The sequence below is a fragment of the Narcine bancroftii genome, chromosome 2, assembly GCF_036971445.1.
Source record: "Narcine bancroftii isolate sNarBan1 chromosome 2, sNarBan1.hap1, whole genome shotgun sequence".
In the NCBI taxonomy this organism is placed as follows: Eukaryota; Metazoa; Chordata; class Chondrichthyes; order Torpediniformes; family Narcinidae; genus Narcine; species Narcine bancroftii.
This window is the reverse complement of record NC_091470.1, coordinates 342,588,209-342,616,038: the sequence shown is the minus strand read 5'-3', so window position 1 is coordinate 342,616,038 and position 27,830 is coordinate 342,588,209. Positions and strand designations below refer to the sequence as shown.

The window sequence follows — 27,830 nt, the reverse complement described above, 5'->3', positions numbered from 1 at the left end:
CATAAGATTAAAGATATAACTTGGAAACAAAATTGAAAAGAGTGATGAATGCAGCACTGAAGGCCTTTTATTTAAATTCCCAGATTACAAGAAATAAGGTTGATACCTTAGAGCACAAAATGAAGTTGGCAGGTATGACATTGTGGCCATCACTGACGTTGCTAAAAGATCACAGCTAGGAATTAAATATCTGTGGATACACAGGGTATCAGAAGGACAGAAAGGTAGGCTGCGGGGGTGGGGGGGGGGTGGGCGGGGTGAGGTTGTTCTGGTTAAAAATGGAATTAAATCTTTGGAGAAAGAAGTCATTGAATCTGAAGATAAAGAAACTGTAGGAGTAAAAAAAAACACTGACAGGAGTTGTATACAGGCCTACAAACAGTAGCCAGAATGTGGCATGCAAACTAAAGGGAGAGAGAAAAGAATGCAAAAAGAAATAAGGAAGGTGCAGGACAAGTATAGTCCAAAGATGAATGGAAAAATGGCACAGATGTAGCTGACAAGAGAAGTCCAAGCCAAAGTAAAAGCAAAAATTAGTGGGAAGATAGAGGATTGGGAAGCTTTTAAAAGTGTACCGAAAGCAATGAAGAAAGTGATTAGGAAGGAAAAGATGAACTCTGAATGAAATCTAGCAGACAATATTTAAAAGGACACTAAAAACTTTCTTTCCTGAAGTATTTTAAGAGTAAAAAATAGATAAGAGCAGATATAGGACTAAAAATGTTAATGGAGAAATTGTAATAGGAGAGGAACTGAATGAGTATTTTGCATCAGTCTTCACTGTGGAAGACATTAGCAGTATACCTGCCTTTTAAGACCATTAGGGAAGAGAGGTGCTTTGGAAGCTGTATGGACTAATAAGTCTCCTGCACCAGATGGAATGCCACTTGGCTTCTGAAAAAAGTAGTTATGGAAATTGTGGAAGCATTTGTAATGATCATCCAAGAATCGATCAATTCTGACATGGTTTCAGAGGACTGGAAAATTACAAAAACCATTCTGCTACTTAAAACAAGGAAGAAGGCAGCATAAAGGAAATTATAGACTTGTTAGCCTAATATCGGTAGATACGAAGTTGTTGGAGTTGATTTATCAAGGACTAGGTTACAATGTACCTGGAGAGATACATGACAAGATTGACCAAAGTCAACAGGGTTTACTTAAAGGAAAATCTTGCCTGACAAAATTACTGCAATTTTTTGAGAAAACTATAAGCAGGCAAGACAAACGAGATGCAATGAATGTTGTGTATATGGATTTTCAAAAGGCCTTTCACAAGGTGTTGCACATCAGGCTGCTTAATAAGATGAGAGCCCATGGACTTACAGGAAAGGTACTAGCATGAGTAGAGGATTGGTTGATTGGCAGGAAACAGAGAGTTGGAATAAAGGGATCCTATTCAGGTTAGATACCAGTTACCAGTGGTGTCCCGCAGGAGTCTGTGTTGGGGGCCACATTTTTATATTGTATGTCAATAATTTGGATTGTGGAAGAAATGACTTTGTGGCTAAGTTTGCAGATGATACAAAGATAGGTGGAGGGCCAGATATTGATGAGGAAACAAGCTGCAGAGACTTACATAGATTAGGAGAATAGGCAAAGAAGTGGCAAATTAAATATAATGTTGGAAAGAGTGAGATCATGCACTTTGGTAGGAGGAATAAAAGGGCAGACTATAATTGGATGGGGAGAAAATTCAAAGTTCAATGGTGCAAAAGGACTTGGGGGTCCTCATGCAGGATGCCCTAAAGTTTAATCTCTAGGTTGAGTTGGTAGTGAAGAAAGCAAATGCAACGTTGGCATTCATATCTTGAGGAATAGAATACTACAGTAGGGATATAACATTGAGGCTTTACCAGGCACTGGTGAGGCCTCACTTTGGAGTACTGGGTTACAGCTTTGGGCTCCTGGGAAGAAAAGGATGTTACTGGCACTGGAGAGGGTTCAGAGAAGATTCACAAGAACGATTCCTGGAATGAAGGGATCAGCATATGAGGAACATTTGACGACTCTTGGATTGTACTCCTTGGAGTTCAGATGAATGAGGGGCGACCTCGCAGAAACATTTTGTATGCAGCAAATGTTTTACATGGTGGGGTGGGGAAGTCAAGGACAAAGGGCATAACCAGGATTGATGGGCATCTGTTTAAAAAAAAAGATGCAGAGGAATTTTTTTTAGTCAGAGGGTGGTGAATCTCTGGAATTTGCTACCTCGGGCAGCCGTGGAGGCCAAGTCATTGAGATTGATAGGTATCTAACTAGTCAGGTTATCAAGGGAAGAAGGCAAAGGGAGTGGGGCTCAGTGGGAGAATAGACCAGATCATAATAGAATGGCAGAGTGGACTGATGGGACTATTGGCCTACTTCCGCTACATTTCTGGTCTTACGAACATACACAATTATTGCAAGTGTCACTTTACTAAAATAATAGGGGGATGAATTTCCCGGCAGGGACATTTGCTGATGAATCTTGGGAGGGTTTAAACTATGTTAGTGCAGCAGCTCATTCTGGCGATAAAGCAGATGAGAAACTGAAGCTAAGGGCTTGGTAGCCAAAGGGCTCACACCAGGCTATATTCTGTTGGAGACTGGCAACCGATATCGGGATAGGGATGCATGAGGGTACCGATGATGAACAGGGCTCCAAACAGGTCTCAGGTCACTTACAGATTCTTGAAGGGATGAGGAGGGTAACTTGAATATCTCAAGCTCGGTTTCACTACTGGAATGGACAGGAGGCTGTGCCGCTGCACAGTTTATGGGACCATGTGATGACGGCATGGACACTTGATGTCTCTGGTGGGACTCTCTTTTGTTTCTCTTTCTCGTCTTAATTGTGATGTTGGACTAATGGCACCACTTTGTGTGCCTTTACAAGTCAAATAAAGGAAAACAAATTTTGTGTACATGACATTCAATGATGGAACATTGAATATCATCGTCAAAGATGGCATATAGAATTCAATAGCAAAGAGAAAGGAAAGATTAGGGGTTTAAATTCTATTTATTTTAATGCAATGAAGTTCAATGGGCAACGCAGATGAATTCAGGACATAGATATTTTTGGGGAGGACCTAAATATTATTACTGAAACAGAAACTTAGTTGAGGGAAGGGTAGTGTTAGTGGCCTTGGACGGAAAATCTCCAGGGCCTGATTAAGTGCAACCTTGGACCTTCTGGGAAGCTAGGTAAAAAATTGGGGAGGCTATTGCTTAGATATTTCCATCATTTTTGACTTCTGGTAAAGTGCCTGTCTGCTGAAGACCGGAGAGAGGCAAATGTTTTAAAAAAAGAGCAGCAAGGACAAGTTGAAAACAGATCAGTGACTTTGTGATCTACCAGCATTTTGATAGGCAAAGACTGATTTGAGGCATTCAGCATGGCTTTATGGGTGAGAGATTGTGCCTCATGAATCTGAAAATAGGTGCCCAAGTGATGATGGTAGGATGGTAGATATTGTATAGATAAATTTTAATAAAGCCTTTGAGACAGTCCCCATTGACAGGTTAATTCGGAAGGTTGGATTACATGGAATTCAAGGTGCACTGGTCAATTGGAATCAAATTGCTTAATCTTAAATTTCAAAATTTAGACATACACCACGGTAACAAGCCATTTTGGCCCACGAATCTGTACCACTCAAATGACACCAAATTAACCTATGTTTCAAACAGTGGGAGGAAACCGGAGCCCCCAGGGAAAATCCACACAGTCACAGAGAGAACGTACAAACTCCTTACAGACAGCATGGGATTCAAATCTCAGTTCTGATCGCTGTTGCTGTAAAGACATTGGGCTCACCGCTATGCCAACCAATTAAATTTGTGACTTAATAGTGGGAGACAGTGGTAATGGAGGTTTATTACTCAGATTGGAGGCTTGTGGCTTGAGGAATCAGTGGTGGATCCACTGCTGTTTGTCACCTACATGAACGATTTGGATGGCAATGTAGTTAACACAATTAGTAAATTTGTAGATAATATCAAAGTTGATAGTATAATGGACAGTGAGGAAGAATATCTCAGTATTTATATTAGTTAAGAAGTTGGGTTAAGGAGTTAAATTTAACCCTGACGAGGGTGAGGTGCTGCACTTTGGTCAAGTCAAATAATTTCAGTAAATGGCAGAGCCTTGGAGGATGATGTAAAACTGAAAGACCAAGGGCAGTACTGTATCTGGCATGCTTGCCTTCATTTGGGAGGATAATAGCAAAAGGTTGGGATCTCATGACATAGCTGTACAAGGTGTTGGTTAGATCACACTTGCAAGACTATATGCAGTTCTTGTCACCCAGTTATGCAACCATATCATTAAGTTGGAAGGGGTGCAGAGGAAATTCCCCAGAACATGGCCAAGACTGAAGGGTTTAATTTACAGGATGGATAGATAGGTCTTTATTCTCTAAAGTATAGAAGGCTGAGGGTTAACTTTGTAAAGGTTTAGAAAACCATGAGGAGCATAGAAAAAGTGAATCCCTACAATTTAGTTCTCAGGGTTGACAACTCAACAACTATCCAGCATAGGTTTAATGAAAGGGGGAGAAGATTTAAAAGGGACATGAGAGGCAACTTCTTCCCATCAATTTAGACACCACCTGGAACAAGATATCAAAATAAGTTACAGTAAAATGTTCAAAAGTCATTTGGGCAGATAGGTGGATAGGAAATGCTTAGAAGGATATGAACCAAATGTAAGCAAATGAGCCTAGTTCAGAATGCCAACTTGGTCAGCATGAACATGCTGTGACCAAGGACCTGTTACATACTATGTGGCTGTGGTCTTATTAAAGTTAACCCATTTATATAAAACTTCCAAACTTCATTACAGAATCATTTTGCATTCCCAGATGTTTTAATGATATTCTTTGCCAATATTAAGTAAAAGTTCAGCCTGGAACTAGCCATACTGCTAGAATTTGCACAGATATTCTCACCTTGTCAAAGCAGGAGCAATTGCTCCTCGACCCCTGACTGGTTTCCCACGAACAGATGGAGTTTCTGGACTCTCCGGTGTACCATTCAGGTATGACAATTCTTGAAGCTGTTGTTGTCTAATTTCATCATTATAATCCTGAAAACACATACACACATTATAAATGTTACCACTTTGGAGGAGTAAAATAAAGAAAGCTGGTAACAAAAGCTCTGCTACCAGTTTCAAACACAATCCAATACCAGATCAGTACCCTTTGTTCTACAATATGACAATCTCTTCTAGGCCATCCATTGTGAATATCAAGAGATCCAAGAGATTAGGTCTGTGCAGGCAAGTGGGAAAAGATCAGCAAGAGGTTAAAAAAATCAATCGTAGTATTATTCAGAGGACGAAACAACGTTATTATGAGTTGGGTGAAAGAGCCCATAAAGTATTAGCGTGGCAATTAAAGACTGACCAGGCTTCTATGACAATAAATGCTATTAGACATGACTCGTTGATTACTTATAAACCTCAGGAAATTAATGATGAATTTTGTTTATTTTATGAGAAATTGTATACTTCTGATGCTAAAATCGACACCTTTTTGTCTGAATTGGCTTTACCATCTTTAAGGGACACAGAGATTAAAGACTTAAATGCATTTTCTTTTACTGTTATAGACGTAAAGGAAGCATTGCGGTCAATGCCTGGTGTGAAATCTCCAGGAGAGGATGGTTTTACTTCTGAATTTTACAAAGTATTTCAGGATTTATTTATTCCTATATTGATGGACGTTTTGAAGAAGGCGACGGAGACTGGTTCTTTTCCAAATTCTTTTTCTAGAGCGATTATTACGGTTATTCCTTAGAAGGATAGGGACCCATTAAAAGTGGGATCTTATAGACCGCATTCTTTATTAAATGTGGATTATAAAATTATCACCAAGGTTCTAGCTAAAAGACTAGCTAAATATTTGCCAGATTTCATTCATATAGATCAAACCAGTTTTATTAAAAATTGGTATTCAGCAGATAATATTGTGAAGTTGATTTCTTTAATTAATATTTCTCGGGGGCAATCCGGCCAACCTATGGGAGTTGCTTTAGATGCTGTAAAAGCCTTTGATAGAGTGGAATGGAGTTTTTTGTTTAAAGTGTTTGAGAAGTTTAAATCTAGGCCTCTTTATTGAATGGTTTAAGGCTTTATACAAAAATCCATCAACTAGAGTTGTGACAAATGGACAGGTATCTTCTTCGTTTGTATTATTTAAATCGACGAGAGAGGGCTGTCCTTTGTCACCACCTCTATTCGCATTGGTTATTGAACCTTTGGCTCAGTTGATTAGACAAGATGGTAATATTAATGGTACTAAGGTGAAAGCAGATGAGGGTAAAATAAATTTATTTGAAGATGATATTTTGATATATTTAACACAACCTATGCAGTGTATGGGGAATTTGCTTACGAGACTAAAACAATATGGTGAATTATCAGGTTATAAGATTAATTGGGCTAAGAATGAAATAATGCCTCTGGCGGATGTGGACTATTCATCTTGTAAACATGTTGTGAAATTTAAGCGGTCTGATCGAATTAAAAATTTAGGAATTAATAATAGATGATAATTATAACCATTTATATGAATTGAATTATTTAACTTTATTGTCTAAGATTAAATATGATTTAAATCAGTGGAAAGATTTACCAATAACATTGATAGGATGAGTAAGCTGCGTGAAAATGAATATCTTTCCCCGTATACAACACCTTTTTTCAGTCTATAATGTAGAATTCCCCAAAAATTCTTTAAAGATTTGAATGCTTTGGTGAGGACTTTTCTATGGAAAAGTAAAATGGCAAGGGTGGGTTGAAGAAATTGACTTGGAAATATACTTTAGGAGGATTGCAACTTCCTCATTTTCAGAATTATTATGAATTGGCACAATAGAAATGTATTAATAGAATGTTTGAAGTAGATAAACCTTTGGTTTGGACCAAGATTGAATTGTCTCATATGAATGAGAATGGTTTCCTTTATTTATAAATGGAATTCTCAGTTTTTACAAAATTATAATTTTTACAAAATTAAATACCCTGTTTATTTATTATCAGATTAGAGCCTTACTGTTAGATAATTTTGGGTGTACATTACGGTTGCCTAGGCGGCCTAAATTTGAAAGTTTACTTACTGAAGGGAGTAAGAAAGGATTTATATCTGAGATGCTGAAACAAGCCATGAAAGACCTCAACAATGAAGACACTGTTTACATCCGGTACCGCACGGATGGCAGTCTCTTCAATCTGAGGCGCCTGCAAGCTCACACCAAGACACAAGAGCAACTTGTCCGTGAACTACTCTTTGCAGATGATGCCGCTTTAGTTGCCCATTCAGAGCCAGCTCTTCAGAGCTTGACGTCCTGTTTTGCAGAAACTGCCAAAATGTTTGGCCTGGAAGTCAGCCTGATGAAAACTGAGGTCCTCCATCAGCCAGCTACCTACCATGACTACCAGCCCCCCCACATCTCCATTGGGCACACAAAACTCAAAACGGTCAATCAGTTTATCTATCTCGGCTGCACCATTTCATCAGATGCAAGGATCGACAACGAGATAGACAACAGACTCGCCAAGGCAAATAGCGCCTTTGGAAGACTACACAAGAGTCTAGAAAAACAACCAACTGAAAAACCTCACAAAGATTACCGTATACAGAGCCGTTGTCATACCCACACTCCTGTTCGGCTCCGAATCATGGGTCCTCTACCGGCATCACCTACAGCTCCTAGAACACTTCCACCAGCGTCGTCTCCGCTCCATCCTCAACATTCATTGGAGCGACTTCATCTCCAACATCGAAGTACTCGAGATGGCAGAGGCCGACAGCATCGAATCCACGCTGCTGAAGATCCAACTGCGCTGGGTAGGTCACGTCTCCAGAATGGAGGACCATCGCCTTCCCAAGATCATGTTATATAGCGAGCTCTCCACTGGCCACCGTGACAGAGGTGCACCAAAGAAGAGGTACAAGGACTGCCTAAAGAAATCTCTTGGTGCCTGCCACATTGACCACCGCCAGTGGGCTGATATCGCCTCAAACCATGCATCTTGGCGCCTCACAGTTCGGTGGGCTGCAACCTCCTTTGAAGAAGACTGCAGAGCCCACCTCACTGACAAAAGACAAAGGAGGAAAAACCCAACACCCAACCCCAACCAACCAATTTTCCCCTGCAACCGCTGCAATCGTGTCTGCCTGTCCCGCATCGGACTTGTCAGCCACAAACGAGCCTGCAGCTGACGTGGACATTACCCCTCCATAAATCTTTGTCCGCGAAGCCAAGCCAAAGATATCTGAGATGTATGCCTTATGACAGCATAAAATGCCTAAGACGGATATTAATAAATGCAAGTTAAAATGGGAAAAAGATTTGTCTATATCTATTTCTCAGGATGATTGGATGACTATATGTGAGGATAGTATGATTAAATTAATAAAATGTAAGATACCCCTCCACTATCAGACTCCTCAACTACAAACTCAATCAGGCACTCATTTAAGGAATCTACCAATAAGTGGTAATTCTGCCATGCCTGCAGGAAAAAGAATCTCAAGGTTGTATGTGATGTCATGAATGTTCTTTAACAATAAGTTTGAAATCTGAAATCAGAAATGTCAGAAGTAATTCCTTTTAAATAAAGTTTGGTGAGTGCTGGAAAGCATTGACAAAGGTGATGGTAAAGGCTAGTCCAATAGGAGCATTCAAAAGAATCTTAGAGAGGCACATGGATGTAAGAAAAAATAGAGGGTTAAGGGTGTGAGATCGTGAAAGATTACATTGTTGTGGAGTAGCTTCCATTGATCAGCACTTAATGAGCTGAAGAGCCTGTTCTGTGCCATTGATGTAAAAGACAGACATTATAATCTCCAATATTTTCAACCACCTGATTGGGGGCTGGTAGTACGATATTCATAAACTTTGCTCTTGAAATACAATTCTTTGTTTTAGATTTGGACCAAGATATAAAGGAAGTCTCGAGTGGCATGTTCCTGGCAAAACAGAAAAGAACACTCATAGAACAGCAGGTAAGTGCCGCCTGATGATATTACTAACCTCATCTTCCAACCCACCGCTGATGATTGAGATTGTTTGGCTAGCCTGGATTTATCCTCGGCAATCCTTGATTAATTTTCTCTATTTTAAGGTAGTTGTTTTGTAACTTGCCTTTTTAACTCAAGAGAGTCTTCAGTTCTATAGCCTAATCTCAATATGCTCTCAATAGTTTCTTGATACCATATTGACTGAAATAAATTGGCTGAAAACTTTTTTGAGATGCTGGGGTCCTCAGAGGGAAACCTGAGATGAATCATCCATGCTATATTTTCAGATGGAGATACTTGTCCCATCAATGAAATCTACATTAGAAGGCGTTGAAACCCTGTACACAATTATGTCACTGCAGACATTTGTCCCTCATTTTTAAATAAAGGTAGCACCCCCAATACTCCCCCCTCATCCTTCTGAAATATTTTTTGAAATCTGCACCAATCATCCATTGAGAAGTAGACTATTTTAATAACTTCATATCCGAGGTAATTGAATTAACTATAATAACTCTATCAATATATCCCACTGAAATGTATTACAGAATGTACTGCAGTCCCACTGAGTATTGAAAACAGCAAAAGATGCTACTTGGAACAAAATGCATAGATAATTTAAACCCAGACAAATGTCATCCTCCTCCCCAAGCACTAGGCTAGATCAAAATGTTTGCAATTTTAGTAACCTGTTCAATCTTAATTAGAACCTCTAAGCCCATATTCTCAGTGCCTCCAAGGTTATATTCATCTTATATTTGTCATAAGGGGGTGCATTGATCATTTAAACACTGTATTAAAGCTGAATATTAGTTTTTTTTTAAAATAAAGGTTTAAAAATGGCCAAATGGCAACTCCAGGTAAGCATGAAGAGCTGTAAGGAAAAGGTAAATGCCTTTTGCTCCAAAAGTAGGAATGCCTTCTTCAGCTTTCCAAATGCCATGGATAAGAGCAATGAACCCATTGAAAACAAATTTAAAAACTAATTTTCTTTGTTCTACCTTTGCCTTCCCCCATCAGTGAGACAAACTAGTTTTCTCCCTTTCAAAAATTTGAACAAGAGTCATAGACCTGAAAGTAATTTCCCTTTCCATAGTTACTGCCTGACCCAATGACATCTTTTATATTATAAACAGTGAGCATCCTAACCAGAATATTCACCCATTCATTATCTTTCTACTGACTTACGATTTAATGCTCGGGATTTTCCTCTCTAAACTGATGATCTCTGATGAATGGAATTTCTATCCCAATTCTTATAGTGTCCACTTTTTAAGATCTTATTGAGAATGACAGCATGAAAACAGGCCATTCCAGCCTAACAAGCCTAGGCAGCACAAATACACCCATGCGACCAATCAATTTACCAACCACATACATCTTTAGAACAATTTTGTGTACAGCCCCTTAGAGCTATTTTTGTAATAAGAGAGCTGAAAAATGTTTTTGTTTACACAAAATGCAATTTGTCTTAGTCCTATTTGAAAAATTGATATCAACTCTTCTACTTTGGTCATAATATGCTCCTAATCCCATTAACCCCATCAACAGTAGATGATCATTAAATTTAATCATTCTTTTGCAGAACACTGTTGTGGCAAATAAATATATTACATAATAGGGTGGTTACAGTCAGAAACAAGAACTTTCATGTGCAAGGAAGGCCTTTGAAGAGAAACAAAGTTTTTTTGTTTCATACCGGTAGACATAAAATTTTGAAACAAAACTGGAGATAAAAGAAATATCCAGCTTTATATTATAATAGTCATATATCCTGACTCATGCACTATTTATAAGTTCTATTATTAAGTCTAGTATATTGAGAAGCAATTTCATTCTCAAAGGAACCAAACTATAATATAAATCTTACATTACATATGTACCTTAAGTTTTTATACACCATTAATGCAGGGAACATTACCAAGATATGTAAAAAATGTGACTGAAATGCATACTATAGCGGTGTGCCACAATGAGCAATGGAGGGTGGCTGTGTTGAGCGAGAAGTGTGAAAGAAATGAGCCAAGTGCAGCAATGTCTCAGTACAAAGTTCTTTACTCAAAACCAAAAACCCGTAATTCAAACACACACACCCTTTCCTTTTAACCCCCGCGTCTGGCAGGGTTGAAGTGACATAGGCTTCCCATGCAAGACTTGCCCCAATTCTAAAATCCCACTAGATGCTGTTGGTTTCTTTCCTATCCGTGACTGCTGGGGCCAGTTCACTCATTGCATAGGTGAGCCACGCTATGTAGGTGCGACGCTACATAAACCTGCCCCCCAGGACCAGCAGAAGCAGTGGTTGCTAGATTGTCCTTTTTACAAGGTATGCCTTATTTGCAAGGGGTCGGAATCATAACCAGCTGTTCAATATCAAGGTGTGCCGACTTGAGGCGGTCCACCATGAAGGTTTTTTCCTGGAATCCTATGTTTAAAACAAAGGTTGTCCCTAATTATTTTTAGGTCCTTCATATCCATAGCAGGGGTGTTCTGTGCGGTCCTCTGCAGGCAAACACAAAACCACCCGCTGCAGGTTGTCAGTTACATACGACGGTACGATTCCATAGTGCGATGTGGGTATTGGGGATAAATTCCCTAGCCTCTCCCTGAGTGTGCGAGGATCTTTGTTGGCACATCATCTTATTTTTGCGACGCTGGAACAAATTCTCCCGGTACCATAAGCGCAGTGCCATACACCAGTTCAGCCTAAGATGCCGCCAAATCCTCTTTGGGTGCCATGCGGAAGCCCAGAAGGACCCAAGGAAGTTCGTCCACCCAGTCTGGTCCTCAGAGGCATGCCATAAGGGCCAATTTTAGGTGCCCGTGGAACTCTTCCAGTGGGCCATTGGACTGTCAGTGGTACGGTGTCGTCCTATGTGCTACCGCAGACCATAATGTTGACATGAATTGAACTTTTCTGACCAAAGTAATGTCGGCAGGGAGACGAACCATGCAACCCAGGTTGCAATGAGGGTTTGGCACACATTTCCGCTGACAAGTCTGCTAGGGGAACTGCCTTCAACCACCTGGTAAATCTATCCACCATTGTAAACAGGTTCCTTAATCCTCTGAACACTAGTAGTGGGGCAATGATGTCTACAAACTTCCTTCGTGTTGGTTGAAAAAGCTGTAGCAGTGCCTTTACATCTTGGAAATTTGGCAGTGTGTGCACATTCTGGCCCAGTGCCTCACCTGTTTCCAGAGTCCATTCCACACAAAGTGACTGGAAATTATTTTGAGTTGCCTGGATTGAAGAGTGGGCTAATTTGTACAAGGCATTGAAAACTTGGCATCTCTAGGCAACATGAACGATGGGACAGGGTTATCCCGTTGAAACATTACACTGAACATCAATGCCCCTTGGTCCGATGGGCATGTCCTTTAAATGGAGTCCAATGACTGCACTGTAGTACGTAGGTATCTCTATGTCCTGTCATTGTGCCTTTGCAAAAGTAGTAAAGTCCACTCCCGGCAACAAGGCTCACACTGACTGGGTTGCAGTCCCTGAATGTGTGTGGGAGTCCATGTTGCTTTTCCCCCGAGAAGTGGTTGATTGTAGTGGAGAATTCAGATATGTATGACAGGTGATGCTGCTAGCGAGCAGAACATGGGTCCGACACACTAGCAAATACGAAGGTCAGGGATTTGTGATCTGAAGATCGTAAACTCCCCCACCCTCAAGAAAATGCCAGATTTCCAGGTACAGCACCAGCAACTCCCTGTCAACAACAATATCTGGGGCTTGCAGGTACTGGCTGAAAAAGGCTAGTGACTTCCAACTGGTCCAGAATGCCACCTACTGCAGTTTTGGAGGCATCCACTGTGAGGGCTGTAGGGAGATCTACTTGTGGGTGGACGAAGAGTGGAACTTTGGCCAGAGCAATTCGATTTCAATGAAACCCTTCATCTTCTCATCTGACCTCAGGATTTTTGTTAACATTAGAGAAAAAAGGTTACATGATCTGGGCCGCAGATGGAATAAACCGGTGATAGAAATTAACCATACTGACAAAGTCCTGTAGTCCTTTAACTGTGTTAGACCTAGCGAATTGTCGATGATTTCCACCTTAAACGGTAGTGGTTATGGCACCATGGCAGTTGATACGATATCCTAGAAAATTGATAGTTGACAACCCAAATTTACACTTTACCATGTTGATTTTGAGTCCAAAATCGTCAAGACAGCGGCAGAGAATACACAGATGTGCCAAGTGTTTCTGGTGGGAGTGGCTAGCTACCAGAATATCATCCAATTAGATGAATAGAAAATCCAAGCCACACCCCACTACATTCAAGAGGCATTGGAAGGTTTGTGCTGTGCTTTTTAGACCAAAAGGCATTTGAAGGAACTCAAAGAGGCCTAATGGGGTGATGATAGCCGTCTTTGGAATGTCTGCTGGGTTAACTGAGACCTGATGATATCCTCTGACAAGATGAATTTTTGAGAATATATGTGGTCCTTGTAAGTTTGTTGTGAAATCTTGTATGTACGGACCGGGTATCATTCACAGGTGGTTACATTGTTCATCCTCCTTCAGTCCCCGCACGGTTTCCATTTTCCCGTGGATTTAGGAACCACAGGGAATGGAGAGGCCCAAGGGCTGTTTGACTGCCATACAATCCCCATTTCCTCCATTCTTTGAAATTCATTCTTTGCGTATCCGAGCTTGTCTGAGGTAGCCTATGGGCCCGGACTTGTAGGGGATGTCCCTGCATGAGGATGAAATGCATCACACCATGTTTGGATTTTGCCATTGAAAGCTGCAGTGTGACGATGGAAGGAAATTCTTATAATACTCTGCAAATTTACTAGAGTACATTACAGAGTCCAGGTATGGAGTTGGCAATTTTGATATCCCTAGGGAGAAAGTCTGAAAAGTTTTGGCGTTCACCAGCCGTCGTCCTTTAAGATCTACTAACAAACCATGCACACGGAGAAATCTGCACCCAGCAATGGCTGTTATACTGCAGCCACGGTAAATGTCCATTTGAAATGGCTGGCACAAAATTGTAACGGGATGGTTTGCGTACTATAGGTCCGGATTTTGCTTTTATTGGCTGCCTTGAGGACTGGTCCATCCTTTTTTGTCCTAGTATCAGAGCCCAAGGGAGTGAGGACACTGACCTCTGCACCTGTGTCTACTAGGAACCTGCACCCAGAGTATCTGTCCCAGACATACAGGAGGCTATCCTAGTGGACAGCCGCCATAGCCATTAGCGAAGGCTGGCCCATTCGTTTCCCGGAAACAAGCACGGTGGTTGGCATCTGCGCGTTCCGGATCCCCACCTTCAGAGGTAGAAACGCCAAATGGAATTGTTGCCGTCACTGGTCATTGCTGGGGTGCATTAAAGTTGTGCCCTTGGACTAGACTCAATACTAATTTTAGTACTGGCTGCGCCATGTTGCTTTGTGCGCCAAAGAAGGTCTGTGTATGCAGCAACCCTTTAACCGCTGATGAGTTTCCCACACGAGGCTTGCCTAGTATCTAAAACTTCGCTAGATGCCGTTGGTTGTTTTCCTGTCCACAACTGCTGGGGCCAATTCGCTCGCTGCATAGGTGAGCTACATTATGTATATATGACGCTACAATGCATTAATAAAAACATTTACCAAAGATCATCTATGTTAATTACTGCAGAGGTTTTTTTTAAAAAAAAGATGCAGCAAGCTACTTGTGGAACTCTCTACCATATAATGTAATTGAGGCCAGTTCATTAGATGTATTCAAAAGGAAGTTTGAAGTGGTTCTTATGGAAAAAAGGATATGGACAGAAAGCAGGAATAGCGGTCTGAAATCCTATGATCAGCCATGATTGTATTGAATTGTAGAGAACACTTGAAGGGCTAAATGCCCTATTCCTGCTCTTATTTTCAATGTTTCCATGAAGAGTTTTAAGGAAGTTGTTTTTCAGAGCTCAGATTCACACAATAAATTTTCTAATTGTTAAACAGGAAAATAGTAACCGGAATCAAATATGCTTCTTTTACACTAATTTAGCAAGCCATCTATTTCTGTTTGTGCAAGCTCATTTGCTTACATTTAGTCATACTGTAACCAAACATGGCTGAAATAATTATGTGTTCCTAGAGAGAAGGCATACCTTGGGTCCATTTAGTTTATTGAACCAAATAATAATTTTATAGCTCTCAAAACACTGTGTTTTTATAGAATTATATGCTCAAATCAAAATATACAAAATAATAGAGGAAACAGATGACAATACCAACCGGTATGAGAAATTTCTTGACTTCATCTAGAGCATGTCCCATTCTAGCGTAGGCTTCTGATGGTGGCGCAAATACTTCAATCAGTACATGCAAATCCTCATTAAGATGTGCATATTTAGATTCACCACTCTTTCGTAATTCCTCTTCCTGTTGAACGGGAAACAAAGTCAATCAACTTTCAAATAAAAGACCCAGATCTTCAGAATAAGTGCTGACCGTAGCTTCAACAACACTTATCATTTGTCTTTTATTTCCAAAATTTGGTACTGCAGCTATCACTCCACACTACCGATACCACAGAAACTTCTCAACAAACCCAAAGATTGCAAGAACTATTGAATTTTTACAATCCAAATAAATCAGTGAACAATGGAAAAAACTACCTTTATACGCAGTATATCATGTAGCAATCTGAAAATATTGAATGGCTACTGGGCCTAAATTAGGACTGCGTGTGATATTTTATGCCAGACAATTTGAAAAGGAGAAATAATTATTTAACTCTGAGGTGTTGCACTTTGGTAGGTTAAACCAGAGAATCAGAGCAGGACTTGCACAATGAATGGTAGGGCTCTAGGGAGTGTTGTAGAAGAAAGATACTTGGGGGTACAGATACATAACTCCATGAAAGTAGGGTGCAAGTAAACAGGGTGATAGTTGAGGTGTTTGGCACACTTGCCTTCAGCAGTCAAGATATTGAGTACAAGTGTAGGGGATGTCACATAACAACTGCTTAAGACATTGGGAAAACTACACTTTGAGTGTTATGTGCTGTTATGGTGACACAGCTATTGGAAAGATGTAAGATGGGACTTGTATGGGAAAGGATGCAGAAAAGATTGAAAAGAACTTTACTGCACCGATAGGCTTGAATTAGAGGGCAAAACAGGAAAGGTTGGCTCTTTTATTGTTGGATGATTAGAGGCCAAGTTGGGGGGTAGAATGGTGGGGACCTTATAATGATTTATATAATCACTATAAGGTGGAGTTCTCATGGTATTAGAATCCAAAACTCAAGAGCGTGAGGGGAAGAATTTTAAAGGGACCTGAGGGGCATCTTCTTCACACAAATGCTGGTGGATAAATGAAATAAGCTTGCAGGGACAATTGTAACATTTAGACAGGTTCACAGAGAGGAAACATTTAGAGAGACATGGGCCAAACACTGGCAAATTGGATGGCAGACAATTTGGGGCCTACTTCACTGTTGAAGAAGTCCATGACTTGATAAATAACCTTATCTCAAAGCAATCACTATTTTTCCAAAAATAACTGCAACTGAATAGAAAAATGCAACAATGACTCAAGTTAGAGGTGCCTGAAAAAAACACAATATCCAATGAATATTTCTTCATGTTTTAAACAGCAGACTATTGCATCGAAGCCAGGTAGCAGAATTCCATTCATACAATGGCACCATTGTTGCCATTTAGCAACCATCATTTACACATTTATCAAATTATCGATTTGGTTTTTTCACCTTAAGCAAAATCCTAAACACCATAAATTTTACAATAAAATTCTTTGGGAGGTATGTCATGGGCAGAATTAACTCATACCCAGGAACCTGGACCCACTGCAATTCACCTACCTCCACAATCACACCACAGCAGATACAATCTCATTGGTTCTGTACTTAGCCCTGGATCACCTAGTCAACAGCAACACGTACATCAGGTTGCTTTTCATTGATTACAGTTCAGCTTTTAAAACCATCATGCCTTCTGCAATGGTCAGCAAGCTTCAAAAGCTGGGTCTCTGCACCTCCCTCTGTTACTGGATTCTTGACCTCCTCATCGGAAAACCAGCCAGGACATATCGGAAACAACGTCTCCTCCTCACTGACAATCAATACCTTTTGCACGCATAGCCTACTGCTCTATACTTCCACACCCACGACAGTGAGGCTAGGCACAATTCAAATGCAATCGACAAATTTGCATGTCGGCAGAATCACAGAAGGCAACAAGGAAATGTACAGGAGTTAGACATTTGAGTGGTATCACAACAACCATCTTGCACTCAAAGTTAACAAAAGAAAGCAACTGATTGTGCACTTCAGGAAGGAGAAACCAGAAGAATATAAATCATTCCTCATCGGGGATCAGCAATGGAAAGGGTAAAGAACTTCAAATCCCTGGGTGCCCATCTCTCTGAAGATCTCTCGGTTATACTTCGTTAAGGAGTTTGAGGAGATATGTCACCAAAGATTCTTGCAAATTTCTACAGGTGTACAGTGAAGAGCATTCTGAATGGTTGCATCACTGTCTGGTATGGAGGAGAACAGGACAAGTCTAGAAGGTTGTGTACTCAGCCAGTGCCATCATGGGCATTAGTCTTTATTCCATTAAGAACATCTACAAGAGGTGGTGGTGTCTCAAGAAAGGTCCCTCACTGCCCAGGCCATGCTCTCTTCACATTGCTACCATCAGTAAGGAGGTGTTATAGGAAGACCTCCCTGCCTGGAACCAAGATGGAAGTCGCATTACCTGCCAATTAAGGTTTGACTCTGGCCATCCATTAGTGCACACCTTACCGTTGGCTCATTTGAATGATGTACCATCATTATTGGCCAGATATCCAGCTCAGAACAATATAAACTCCAACATGTGCAATAGTTCTCTCTCTGCTCCTTGTCCTGACTATGAAAGCTGCTCTATGCCAGGTCACTTTAACTGCAGACATTGCTGGAGGAGTTGTGGTAAGATGTGCACTGCACTTAAGAGTGGGACCTTAATATTATTTGGCAGTACTTAGCATTGTGCCCCCCCCCCCCCCAACTAATTGGTACAAGGAACTGGGAGTGTGTATTTAAGATCTTGTCTAGTTAGTGTGAATTCTGCAGTTTACAAACCAACAAGTGTCTCAGTTTAGGTGGCATTAGCAGAAATACATACATTTGGTCAGGAATACATTTATTCATTTAACAGCTGTCAATCTTCCCAGTTTATCAAAACAAACAACAATGTACAATATCACAGTTTATTATTATCTAGCAAGCAAACTACTTTCATTGGGAATCTAGATAACAAACTAAATACAGTACAACTCTGAATATCCAAAATGGTCGGGACCGGGCCTAGAAAAGTTTTTCTCTGAGAACTGGTAATTTATTTTAAAAACAGCCCAGCAGCAACAAGATCACTTGTAAAAGTGTTTAAGCAACCAACAAAAATTGAAGGCTTTTTATGCATTAAAATAATGTTTAATTCTCACCAAAAAAAAATGCTGGCTGCCGCTGATCACTGACACCTCCCCATCGAGGCCCCGCTTGTGCCGGGAGCCAGAGGTTCCCACTCTTGCCCGGAAGCCCAAGGTCCATGCTCCCACCGGCAGCCTGAGTACCTGCTGCTGCCAGGAGCCCAAGATCCCTGGTCAGCTCAGCTCCGAAAAAAACTTTGGAGAAACCGAATTTGGATAATCAAAGTTGTACTGTATTTACCTTGGGGGGTGGGGGGGGCGGGCGGGGGTAAGAGAGCCTGGGGGTGGAATTTAGCAGTAGATCCCTGTTGTTTCTTTATTCAACAAATGTGATCTTAAAATGATTGAATTTTTTTTTAAGTTAAATAGACTCACCTACTTTGTTGACGTTCTCGGCAATTTTTAGCCTTCAGAACTCACAAATACACTCTTCATCAGAAGTCTTGGTAGTAATTACTACAGTAGTAAGAAATTGGCACCATTTTCCACTCAAATTCTGGTGTGAAAAATACCGATGGAAACCAATATAACTTGGTGCACACTACTGATAAAAGGTTGTCAACGTGAAGGATTATCTGCAGTATTCTCACCTCACAGTAGCTGCCTGTTTCCAGCAAATGTAGTGCTTTATCTTTATTCCAGCATGAATTATTCATAATTGAGGAAGTGCCCATAATCTACTCCATTAATGAATAAGTAATCCTTTACTTTCCAGTGTGAAAGAAATTTGCACAATTGAAGTTGCCAAAATGCTATGAGAAAGAAATTAAACCTTCCATAACACCCCTTTTCAAATTTGTCATTTACGATTATTTTTCCTTCTAATGCATTTCCACTGGATTAAAATGCGAATGCTATGTTGTCTTCCTCAACTTCATTCCCATCAGTGCTGTACCATCAGACTGAATGGACTGCACAATTTCCTCAGATAAAGCAGAAGAAGGTGGCATCTGCTTTGACATCAACCCTTAATAATGCTCACATGTGGTGGCCCTGGTGAGCTCCTGCACCCCAGACCTGGAGTACCGGTGAAATGTGGCCCTGACTACCTGCCACAGGAATTCACATCAGTTATACTGACTGCACTCTATATATCATCCCAGGAAAAAGTTAAGATAGTGCTAAATGAACTATTTATCTCCAACAACAAATTATTCTGAAATCGCATTCATAATAGCCCAAACTTCAAAGCCAATCTAAATTGCACCAACATGCCTCCTTTTCCATTAGAAGCCCTTTGAGCAAAGCTATACAACTACAGGTATACAATCCTTTATCGGAACCCTTGAGGGACATTGTGTTCTAAATTTCGGATTTTTCCAAATTTCGGAAAGTCAGATTTAAGCCCGCCCGCAACGCGCCGCGGTCCCTCCCTCCCCCCCCCCCCCCCCGCTGCTGGTCCCTCTCCCCCCCCGCTGCTGGTCCCTCTCCCCCCCCCGCCGCCGGTCCCTCTCCCCCCCCCGCCACCAGTCCACCTCCCCCCCCCCCCGCCGCCAGTCCCTCTCCCCCCCAACACCGCCGGTCCCTCCCCCCCCACCGCCGCCGGTCCCTCCCCCCCCACCGACGCCGGACCCTCTCCTCCCCCCCTCCCCGCCGCCGGTCCCTCTCCCCCCCCCCCACCACCAGTCCCTCTCCCCGCCCGACACTCGCTGCCGGTCTCCCACCCTCACCCGCCCGATGCGCTCTGCTGGTCTCTTGCCCGCCCGACTTGCACTGCCATCTCTCTCCCCACTTGCCAGATTTTGGAGCTTTCTGGAATTTAGATGTCCGGATAAAGGATTGTGTACCTGTACAGAGTATGCCAACTGCAATACATTAAAGTGGCTTGTTGGAGAAACTCAGCAGATCTCGCAGCATCCTTAGGATATAAAAGGCAATGAACAATTTAGGCCTGAGCCCTTCACAAAGCATGTGAAAAAAAGCATGAATAAAAATGGGGGAAGGGAGTGGAAGGGGAAGAAGATGGAGCAGAAACACAAGACCTACAGATAAGAAATAATAGGTGAGAGGGTAGAAAAGCAAGAAGCTGAAAATAATATGGGAAGAGGGCAGAGGGATAAGGGTAGCTCTCCAACAGGAAAAGGAAGAGAATGAGGAGCTGGAGGAAAGGAAATGGGAAAGGAAACAGAGAATTAGGGCAAGAGAAAGATGGGGAGGTGGGGGTTACAGAAATCAGTGGTCAATATTGATTCCATCTGGTTAGAGACTGCTGAGACAGGATACAAGGTGTTATTCCTCCAATTTGTGGATGGCTTTGATTTGGCAATACATGAGGCCATGAACAAATGTCACTATGGCAATTGTGTCTGGAGTTAAAATGGTTGGTCACTTGCAGATGCTTGCTGTTGCAGCAGGCAGAGCAAAGGTGCTCAACGAAATAATCTTCCAGTCTGCAGAGTCTTTCCAAAATAGAGGAGGCCACATCACAAGCACTGGAATACATAAATGATCTCTAAAGATTCACAAGTGTTGCTTCACTTGGTAGGAATGTTTTGGGTGCTGAAAGGTGGTGAGGTAGAGGAGATGAAACAGTGCACACACATACATAGAATAATACACAGCACATAATAAATTTTATATATGCAAATATAATATAAATTAATGAGTGTACCTATTTCAGATTAATTTACTCATTTTATTGAGAAGAGTCCAAAATTATAGGATACCGTTCACCGATCTTACAGCCTGTGGAAAGAAGCTATTTCCATTAGTTGAAAGGGGAGGTCATGGAGGAAGTGATCCCTATGGAAAATAGAGAGTGGAAGACAAGGCAGATGGTGGAATTATGCTGTAAGTGGTGGAAATTGCAAACAATGCAGTACGTTGGATGCGGAGACTGTAGGGATGTTGGTTTTCTGAAGGAGGTCATCTCAGAATGGCAGTCCCAACAAGCCTGCAATATTGATTTCTCCAATTTCCATCAACACCCCCACCTTTGTTTCTCTTTCTTGTTTTCAAACTTTATTTAAAGATTAAAAACCATAACATACAATCCAATAATCAAAAATTGACTTTACAAAGTAAATCCCAAACCCGCCCTCCCACCCCGTCAACCAACTCCCTTAAGGGAAGCCAAAAATATAAATGATATATATATATAATTTTTAAAAATTATAGATGTTGAAAACAATTCAAAGTATATCTAAATGCATATATTTCAAATACAGAGACCATTTACTAACAAAAAGGGAATAATTGTCATGTAAATTATAAGTATTTTTTCCATAACAATACAAGCTTTCAATTCATTATACCAACGTAGTATATTAATCTCTGTATTATCTTTCCAAGAACTTGCAACACATTTATGCGCTACTGATAACACCAAACGTACAAAAGCAATTTGAATTTTATCCAATCCTAATCCCCCTCAACGAAATCAAATTACCCAACAAAAAAATCATTGGATCTAATGGTTATGTAAAATTATACAATTTTTCCAAAACTACTTTAATTCATTGCCAAAATGGTTGAACTTTAACACAAGTCCAAACAGCATGTAGAAAAGTTCCAATACATGAATCACATCTAAAACATAAATCTGAAGTACTAAACCCATATTTTTCCAATTTCTCCAGAGTCAAATATAATTGATGTAAAAAATTATAATTAACCATTCCATATCTTACATTTGTCAATTTGATTACATTGTCCTGACACATATCCACCCAATTATATAACCATATAACCACTTACAGCACAGAACAGGCCAGTTCGGCCCTACTAGTCCATGCCGTAACAAATTCCCACCCTCCTAGTCCCATTGACCAGCACCCGGTCCATACCCCTCCAGTCTTCTCCTATCCATGTAACTATCTAGTCTTTCCTTAAATGTAACCAATGATCCCGCCTCGACCATGTCTGTCGGAAGCTCATTCCACATCCCCACCACCCTTTGCGTAAAGAAATTTCCCCTCATGTTCCCCTTATAATTTTCCCCCTTCAATCTTAAACCATGCCCTTTAGTTTGAATCTCCCCCACCCTTAATTGAAAAAGCCTACCCACGTTTACTCTGTCTGTCCCTTTTAAAATCTTAAACACCTCTATCAAGTCCTCTCTCAATCTTCTACGCTCCAGAGAAAAAAGCCCCAGTCTGCACAACCTTTCCCTGTAACTCAAACCTTGAAATCCTGTCAACATTCTCGTGAAAAATAAACACTAAATCACTCTCCCATTTAAGTTTAGATTTTTCCCTGTCCGGTTTATCCATATTATCTTGTAACAAATTATACATAACTGAAATATAACCCTTCTTTGGTACAGAGGAAATCAAAGACTCAGATCTCGACAAAGTGGATAAATTCATCTCTCTACCATAATTATCCTTTACCAAAGCACTAAGTTGGTAATACACAAACAATATACAGATATATCAAATCTTTCTCTCAATTGATTAAAAAGAAATTGTCCCTCTTCAAAACAATCCTGTATTGACTTTATACCCTTAAAATCCCAACTCTTTAAATAATTATTAAATGTTGAAAAAGGAATAAACTGATTATTATACAATGGAGTTAAAACTGATAATTTATCTTTTGATCCCAAAACCCTATTTTTTTTAAAATCCAGATCTTTAACAAATGTTTCAATACTGGCATAATATATTCCTGTAACAAATTCAAATTCCAATGAAATATAAATATAAATTCCTTAACCTCAGAAATACATGCCATTTCCACCTTAGCCCAGCTAGGAGGATAATCTAAATCCATCAACCTGCTAATAAACTTCAACAGGGCCACTTCATAATAATTTTGAAAATGTGGTAACTGAAGTCCACCTAACACACATCTCCATGTAAGTTTATACAATGCCACTCGAGCTAATTTACCTTTCCACAAAAACTCCCACACTACCTAATTTAAATCTTGAAAAAACCTTTTGAAAGTAAACAAGGTATTGACTGATATAAATATCGAATTCGAGGAAAAATATTCATTTTAATACAATTGACGCTTCCAATCAAAGTTAATGGAAGATCTTTCCACTTAATCAAAACTGCTTTAATCTGTTTTAATATAGGCACATAATTTAAATGAAATAATGACTGATAGTTAATGTCTACAAACACACCTAAATATTTAATTTTATCTGTCCACTTTAATTTTGTAATAATTTTAAATTCTGAATAATCTCCTATCCCAACTGGTAAAATTTCACTTTTATCCTAATTAACTTTATATCCTGACAATTCTCCAAATTTCAACACTCTTGTAACTGCTTCAACGACCTTTCCAGTTCCGTCAAATATATCAATACAATATCTGCAAATAAATTAATCTTATATTCTTCATTCATTGCTTTCATCCCTCTAATTTCATCATTTTGCCTAATAGTCTGAGCTAATGGTTCAATAGCCAATGCAAATAAGGCAGGTGACAATGGGCAGGCCTGCCGAGTTGAACGACTCAACCTAAATGGTAAAAAAATCTGACCATTTGTCACCACCCTAGCAATCGGGATCGTTTATAAAGCATTAACCCAACCAATAAAAAAAGGGCCAAATTTAAACTTTTCTAACACCTTAAATAAAAATTCCCATTCAACCCTATCAAAAGCATTTTCTGCATCTTAATAAAACCTGTTTGATCAGTATGTATCAACTTAGTATGTAGCAAGTCTATTAGCTAGTACCTTAGCTATAATTTTATAATCTACATATAATAAAGAAATAAGTCTATATGAAGACACTTTTAATGAATCTCTTATCTTTTTTTGGAATAACAGTTATTAAAGCACTTGAACAAGATTCCGGCAACTTCTGTTCTTCAGTAACTTGTTTAACACATCTCCAAATACACTAAATAAATCATCGTTAAAAAATTTATAAAATTCCACAGGAAATCCATCGGCCCCTGGGGACTTTCCATTTGGCACTTCTTGTATAGCTTCCTTAATTTCAAAATCTGTAAATGGAAATTCCAATTCCTGGATATCTTTCTCATCTAATACCGGTAACCTCAATTTAGATAAATAAGATTCAATAGAACCATTATCCTGCTTCCCCTCAGAAGTATATAATTTTTCATAAAATGAATAAAACTGGTCATTAATTTCCTGAGGCTTATAGGTAATTATTGACTTCTTTTTGATGGCTTGTTCAGCTTTCAATTGCCAAGCAAGTATCTTATGAGCCCTTTCTCCCAACTCATAATAATGTTATTTAGTTTTATTAATTAAACGCTCAAACTGATAAATTTGTAAAGTATTATAACATAATTTCAATTTTGCTAATGTGACTTTTTTATCTTCAGTCACATACTTCTGAAAATCTTTCTCTAACTCAGCAATCTGATTTTCCAACATTAAATTTTCTGCCATAAATTGTTTCTTAACTTTCGTAGAATAACTAATAACCTGTCCCCTCAAATAAGCTTTTAATGCATCCTGTACTACAAATGACTATCCACAAAATTAATATTCTCAGTCAAAAATAAAGATATGCTCTTTAACAAAAGTAACAAACTCTTGTTTTTTTCAATAACATTGCATTAAACTTCCATCTATATGACGAACATACCACTTCTGAACTTTCACAAAAATAATAATGAATGATCAGATAGAACTCTACTTTTATATTCAGCTTGCAATACTCTACCCTGTAGGTGTGCTGATACCAAAAAAAATCAATCCTAGAAAATGAATCATGTCGTGATGAATAACCCAAGGATTTATGGATATAAAAATAAAAATGAATACTTTGTGTGAAGAAATGTCAACTATGAAACAAGAAATGACTGTAGTTAAGAGTGATATTAACAGATGTATAAAATCTGTTGATATTGTACAAGATAATTTAAAAAAATTGAAACAGCTTCTTCTGAATGTCAAAATTAAGTGGAACGCAGTAAAGAAAAAAATGGCAAAAGTGGAAGGTTCTTTTGTAGATTGGGGGATTCAAAGAAGGGATTTATTGAAGAAGATTGATTCTTTGGAAAATCAAAGCCAGAGAAATAATGTGAAAATAGTTGGTCTCCCAGAGGACTTTGAAGGTTCTGACCCAATAAGAAAATTTAAACATTGGATCCCAGAGGTATTGGGTAAAGAATTTTTTCCTGAAGGTTTGGAACTGGATCGGTCCCATAGAGCATTGAGGAAAAAAACCACTTACTGGACAAACATCGAGGGTGGTCTTAATTAGTTGTTTGAAGTATCAAGATAGAGAAATGATTTTACGTATGGCGGTACAGAAAGCGTGGCAGAGTCAATCCCCGCTGACGATTCAAAACTATAGTGTTTTTTTTATGCCGATTTGAGTCAAGAGGTTATTAGAAGACGACAGGAATTTAATTCGGCTAAAGATGTCTTATGGCGAAAAGGCTATAAGTTTGCTTTTCGTTATCCTGCAATTTTGAAGGTTTTTTATGGAAACTTTCAATCTCAATTTTTTGAGAATGGTCACGATGCCTTGGTTTTTGCTAATTGCGAAGAAATGGGCGGTCTTCACCATTGTCTCCTTAGAGGAGGGTAAATGGGAATGGGTTTGGAAAGAAAGAAGAGCCGACACAAAGTCTCTTGACATTGAAGATCCAGATCATTGGGGTTGGAATCATTGGGTTGAATTTATTTACTATATTTGATTGTTTTTAATTACATAATGAATATGTATCTGGCTTGGGGGGGGGGGGGTGGATGGCACTGAAAGCTTTGACTGTCATCTACCACTAGTGGGTTTTCCACCTTTTAAAAGATCAAATCACGCGCCCGACACACACTGACATCACAGTTCGATGCCTTCTGGAAGTTGCAGTGCCACAATAACGCCACTGCACGCTCCTCCTCCCCTGAAGAATTGCAGAAAGGTTTGTCTTTCTTTTAGGTGGTCGACCCCTGCGACAGACTGTTGGTTGCTAGGGTGGGGAAGACTTAACCACGTAAGCTGGTTTAAGCCTGTCAATAGTGAAAGACCGTGGCTTCCCTCCAATATCCAAAATATAGGATGATCTAGTTTGTCTGAGTATCCTTCAAGGCCCTTCGTAAGGCATCTGCAAAAGTTGACTAAGTGTTCCCCTCTGGACGAAAACATATTTGCAGTGATTTAGGTCTTCTGGCACAAAGGAAGAGTGTTCGCCATGCGAAGATGGTGATATAGGGGTCAATTTTCCTATGGTCTCCCTTAGTCTGGTCAACAGTTCCTTAGGATCATCACTGGAGTTGAAATGGTAGGGATAAACTTCCCCAGAATCACCTTACACTAGCTCTGCAGATGAAAATTAGAAGTCCTCATTTGGAGTTGTTCTAATGCCCAGTAGTACCCAGGGCAGCTCATCAAGCTCAGTTTAGGCCATCTAACTGAGCCATCAAGGCTGACTTGAGATGTTGTTGAAATCTTTCCACCATCCTATGAGCTTGTATGATGAATTGTTGCATCAAGCAAGCGAGACAAAGCCATCCACAGCAAGGAAGTAAACTTTTGTCCTCTATCTGAAGCAACATGCACCAGTAAACCAAAACAAGACAACCAGGAACTGAGGAACACCCAAGCACAAATATTTGCAGTAGCATCTACCATAGGCATGGCCTCAGACCAGCGTGTAAACTTGTCTATTACTGTGAAAAGATGCAGGTATCCTCTTGGAATAGGAAGCAGACCAACAATGTCTGCATGGACATGAGCAAAACGATGAGTAACTGCTGGGAAGGGCTGCTGTTGTGCCTTAGTATGGCGCTGAACTTCTGCTTTCTGGCAAGTAATGCAGGACCTTGCCATTTGTGCAACATCTTTTTTAAGACTGTGCCACATGAACCTGTGTCACGATGGATGTGAGAGACCATGTACAGAGTGAATACTTGACATTTCCACGATCCCGGAACTACTGGGCATGGGTGTCCCATTGATATATCACAGAGGAATAGTTTGCCACGAACTCCAAACTGGACATCCTTCAGTTGCAGGTTCGTGATTGCAGTCCAATAAGCATTCGTCTCATGGTCATGTTCTTGGGCCACTGACAAAGCTGTGTAGTCAAAACCTTGGTCTACAGACAAAACCTCGAGTGGAGCAGAACACGACAATCCATTAGCTACTATATTGTTTTTTCTGGAAATATGTAGTAATTTTATGAAAAACTCCAAAATGAATGATAATTGCCATTGTTGTCACACTTACCAGGGATCTGTGACCTTGGAAAACGCTTGTGGTCAGTGTACATTGTAAAATCTCTGCTCTCCAAAAAAAAACGGAAGTGTCGAATAGACAAGTAAATGGCCAAAAGCTCCTTATCTAAAGCACTGTAATTTTTCTCAGCTTCACGAAGATAGCAGGTGAAGAATGCTAATTGTTTCCATTGCCCGTTGACATATTGATGAAGTACACCTCCTTCTGCCATACTGGAAGCATCTGTAGAAAGGGTGGTGGCTGATTGAAAACTGGGAAGCTGAGCAT

At 40.0% G+C, this 27,830-nt stretch overlaps 2 protein-coding genes across 8 annotated transcripts in view; one reads left to right on the top strand and one right to left on the bottom strand.

The window, feature by feature from the left end:
• Positions 1–27,830, bottom strand: part of LOC138755736 (KH domain-containing, RNA-binding, signal transduction-associated protein 3-like) — a 225,726-nt gene that overhangs the window by 118,019 nt on the left and 79,877 nt on the right. For all 7 annotated transcript variants that reach the window (XR_011352516.1, XM_069922237.1, XM_069922239.1 and 4 more), the window contains 2 exons: positions 15,244–15,390; positions 4,935–5,071 (listed from right to left, as the gene is read on the bottom strand). Coding sequence is in view for 6 of the 7 variants with exons in the window: in XM_069922237.1 (XP_069778338.1) it covers positions 4,935–5,071; positions 15,244–15,390 (284 nt within the window). In the remaining variant the exon portion in view is untranslated. The remainder of the gene's footprint in view (positions 1–4,934; positions 5,072–15,243; positions 15,391–27,830) is intronic.
• LOC138755737 (uncharacterized) overlaps positions 1–27,830 on the top strand; it is a 54,939-nt gene that overhangs the window by 1,345 nt on the left and 25,764 nt on the right. Inside the window, exon 2 of the mRNA XM_069922245.1 lies at positions 8,923–8,999. Within this exon, the coding sequence (XP_069778346.1) occupies positions 8,923–8,999 (77 nt within the window). The remainder of the gene's footprint in view (positions 1–8,922; positions 9,000–27,830) is intronic.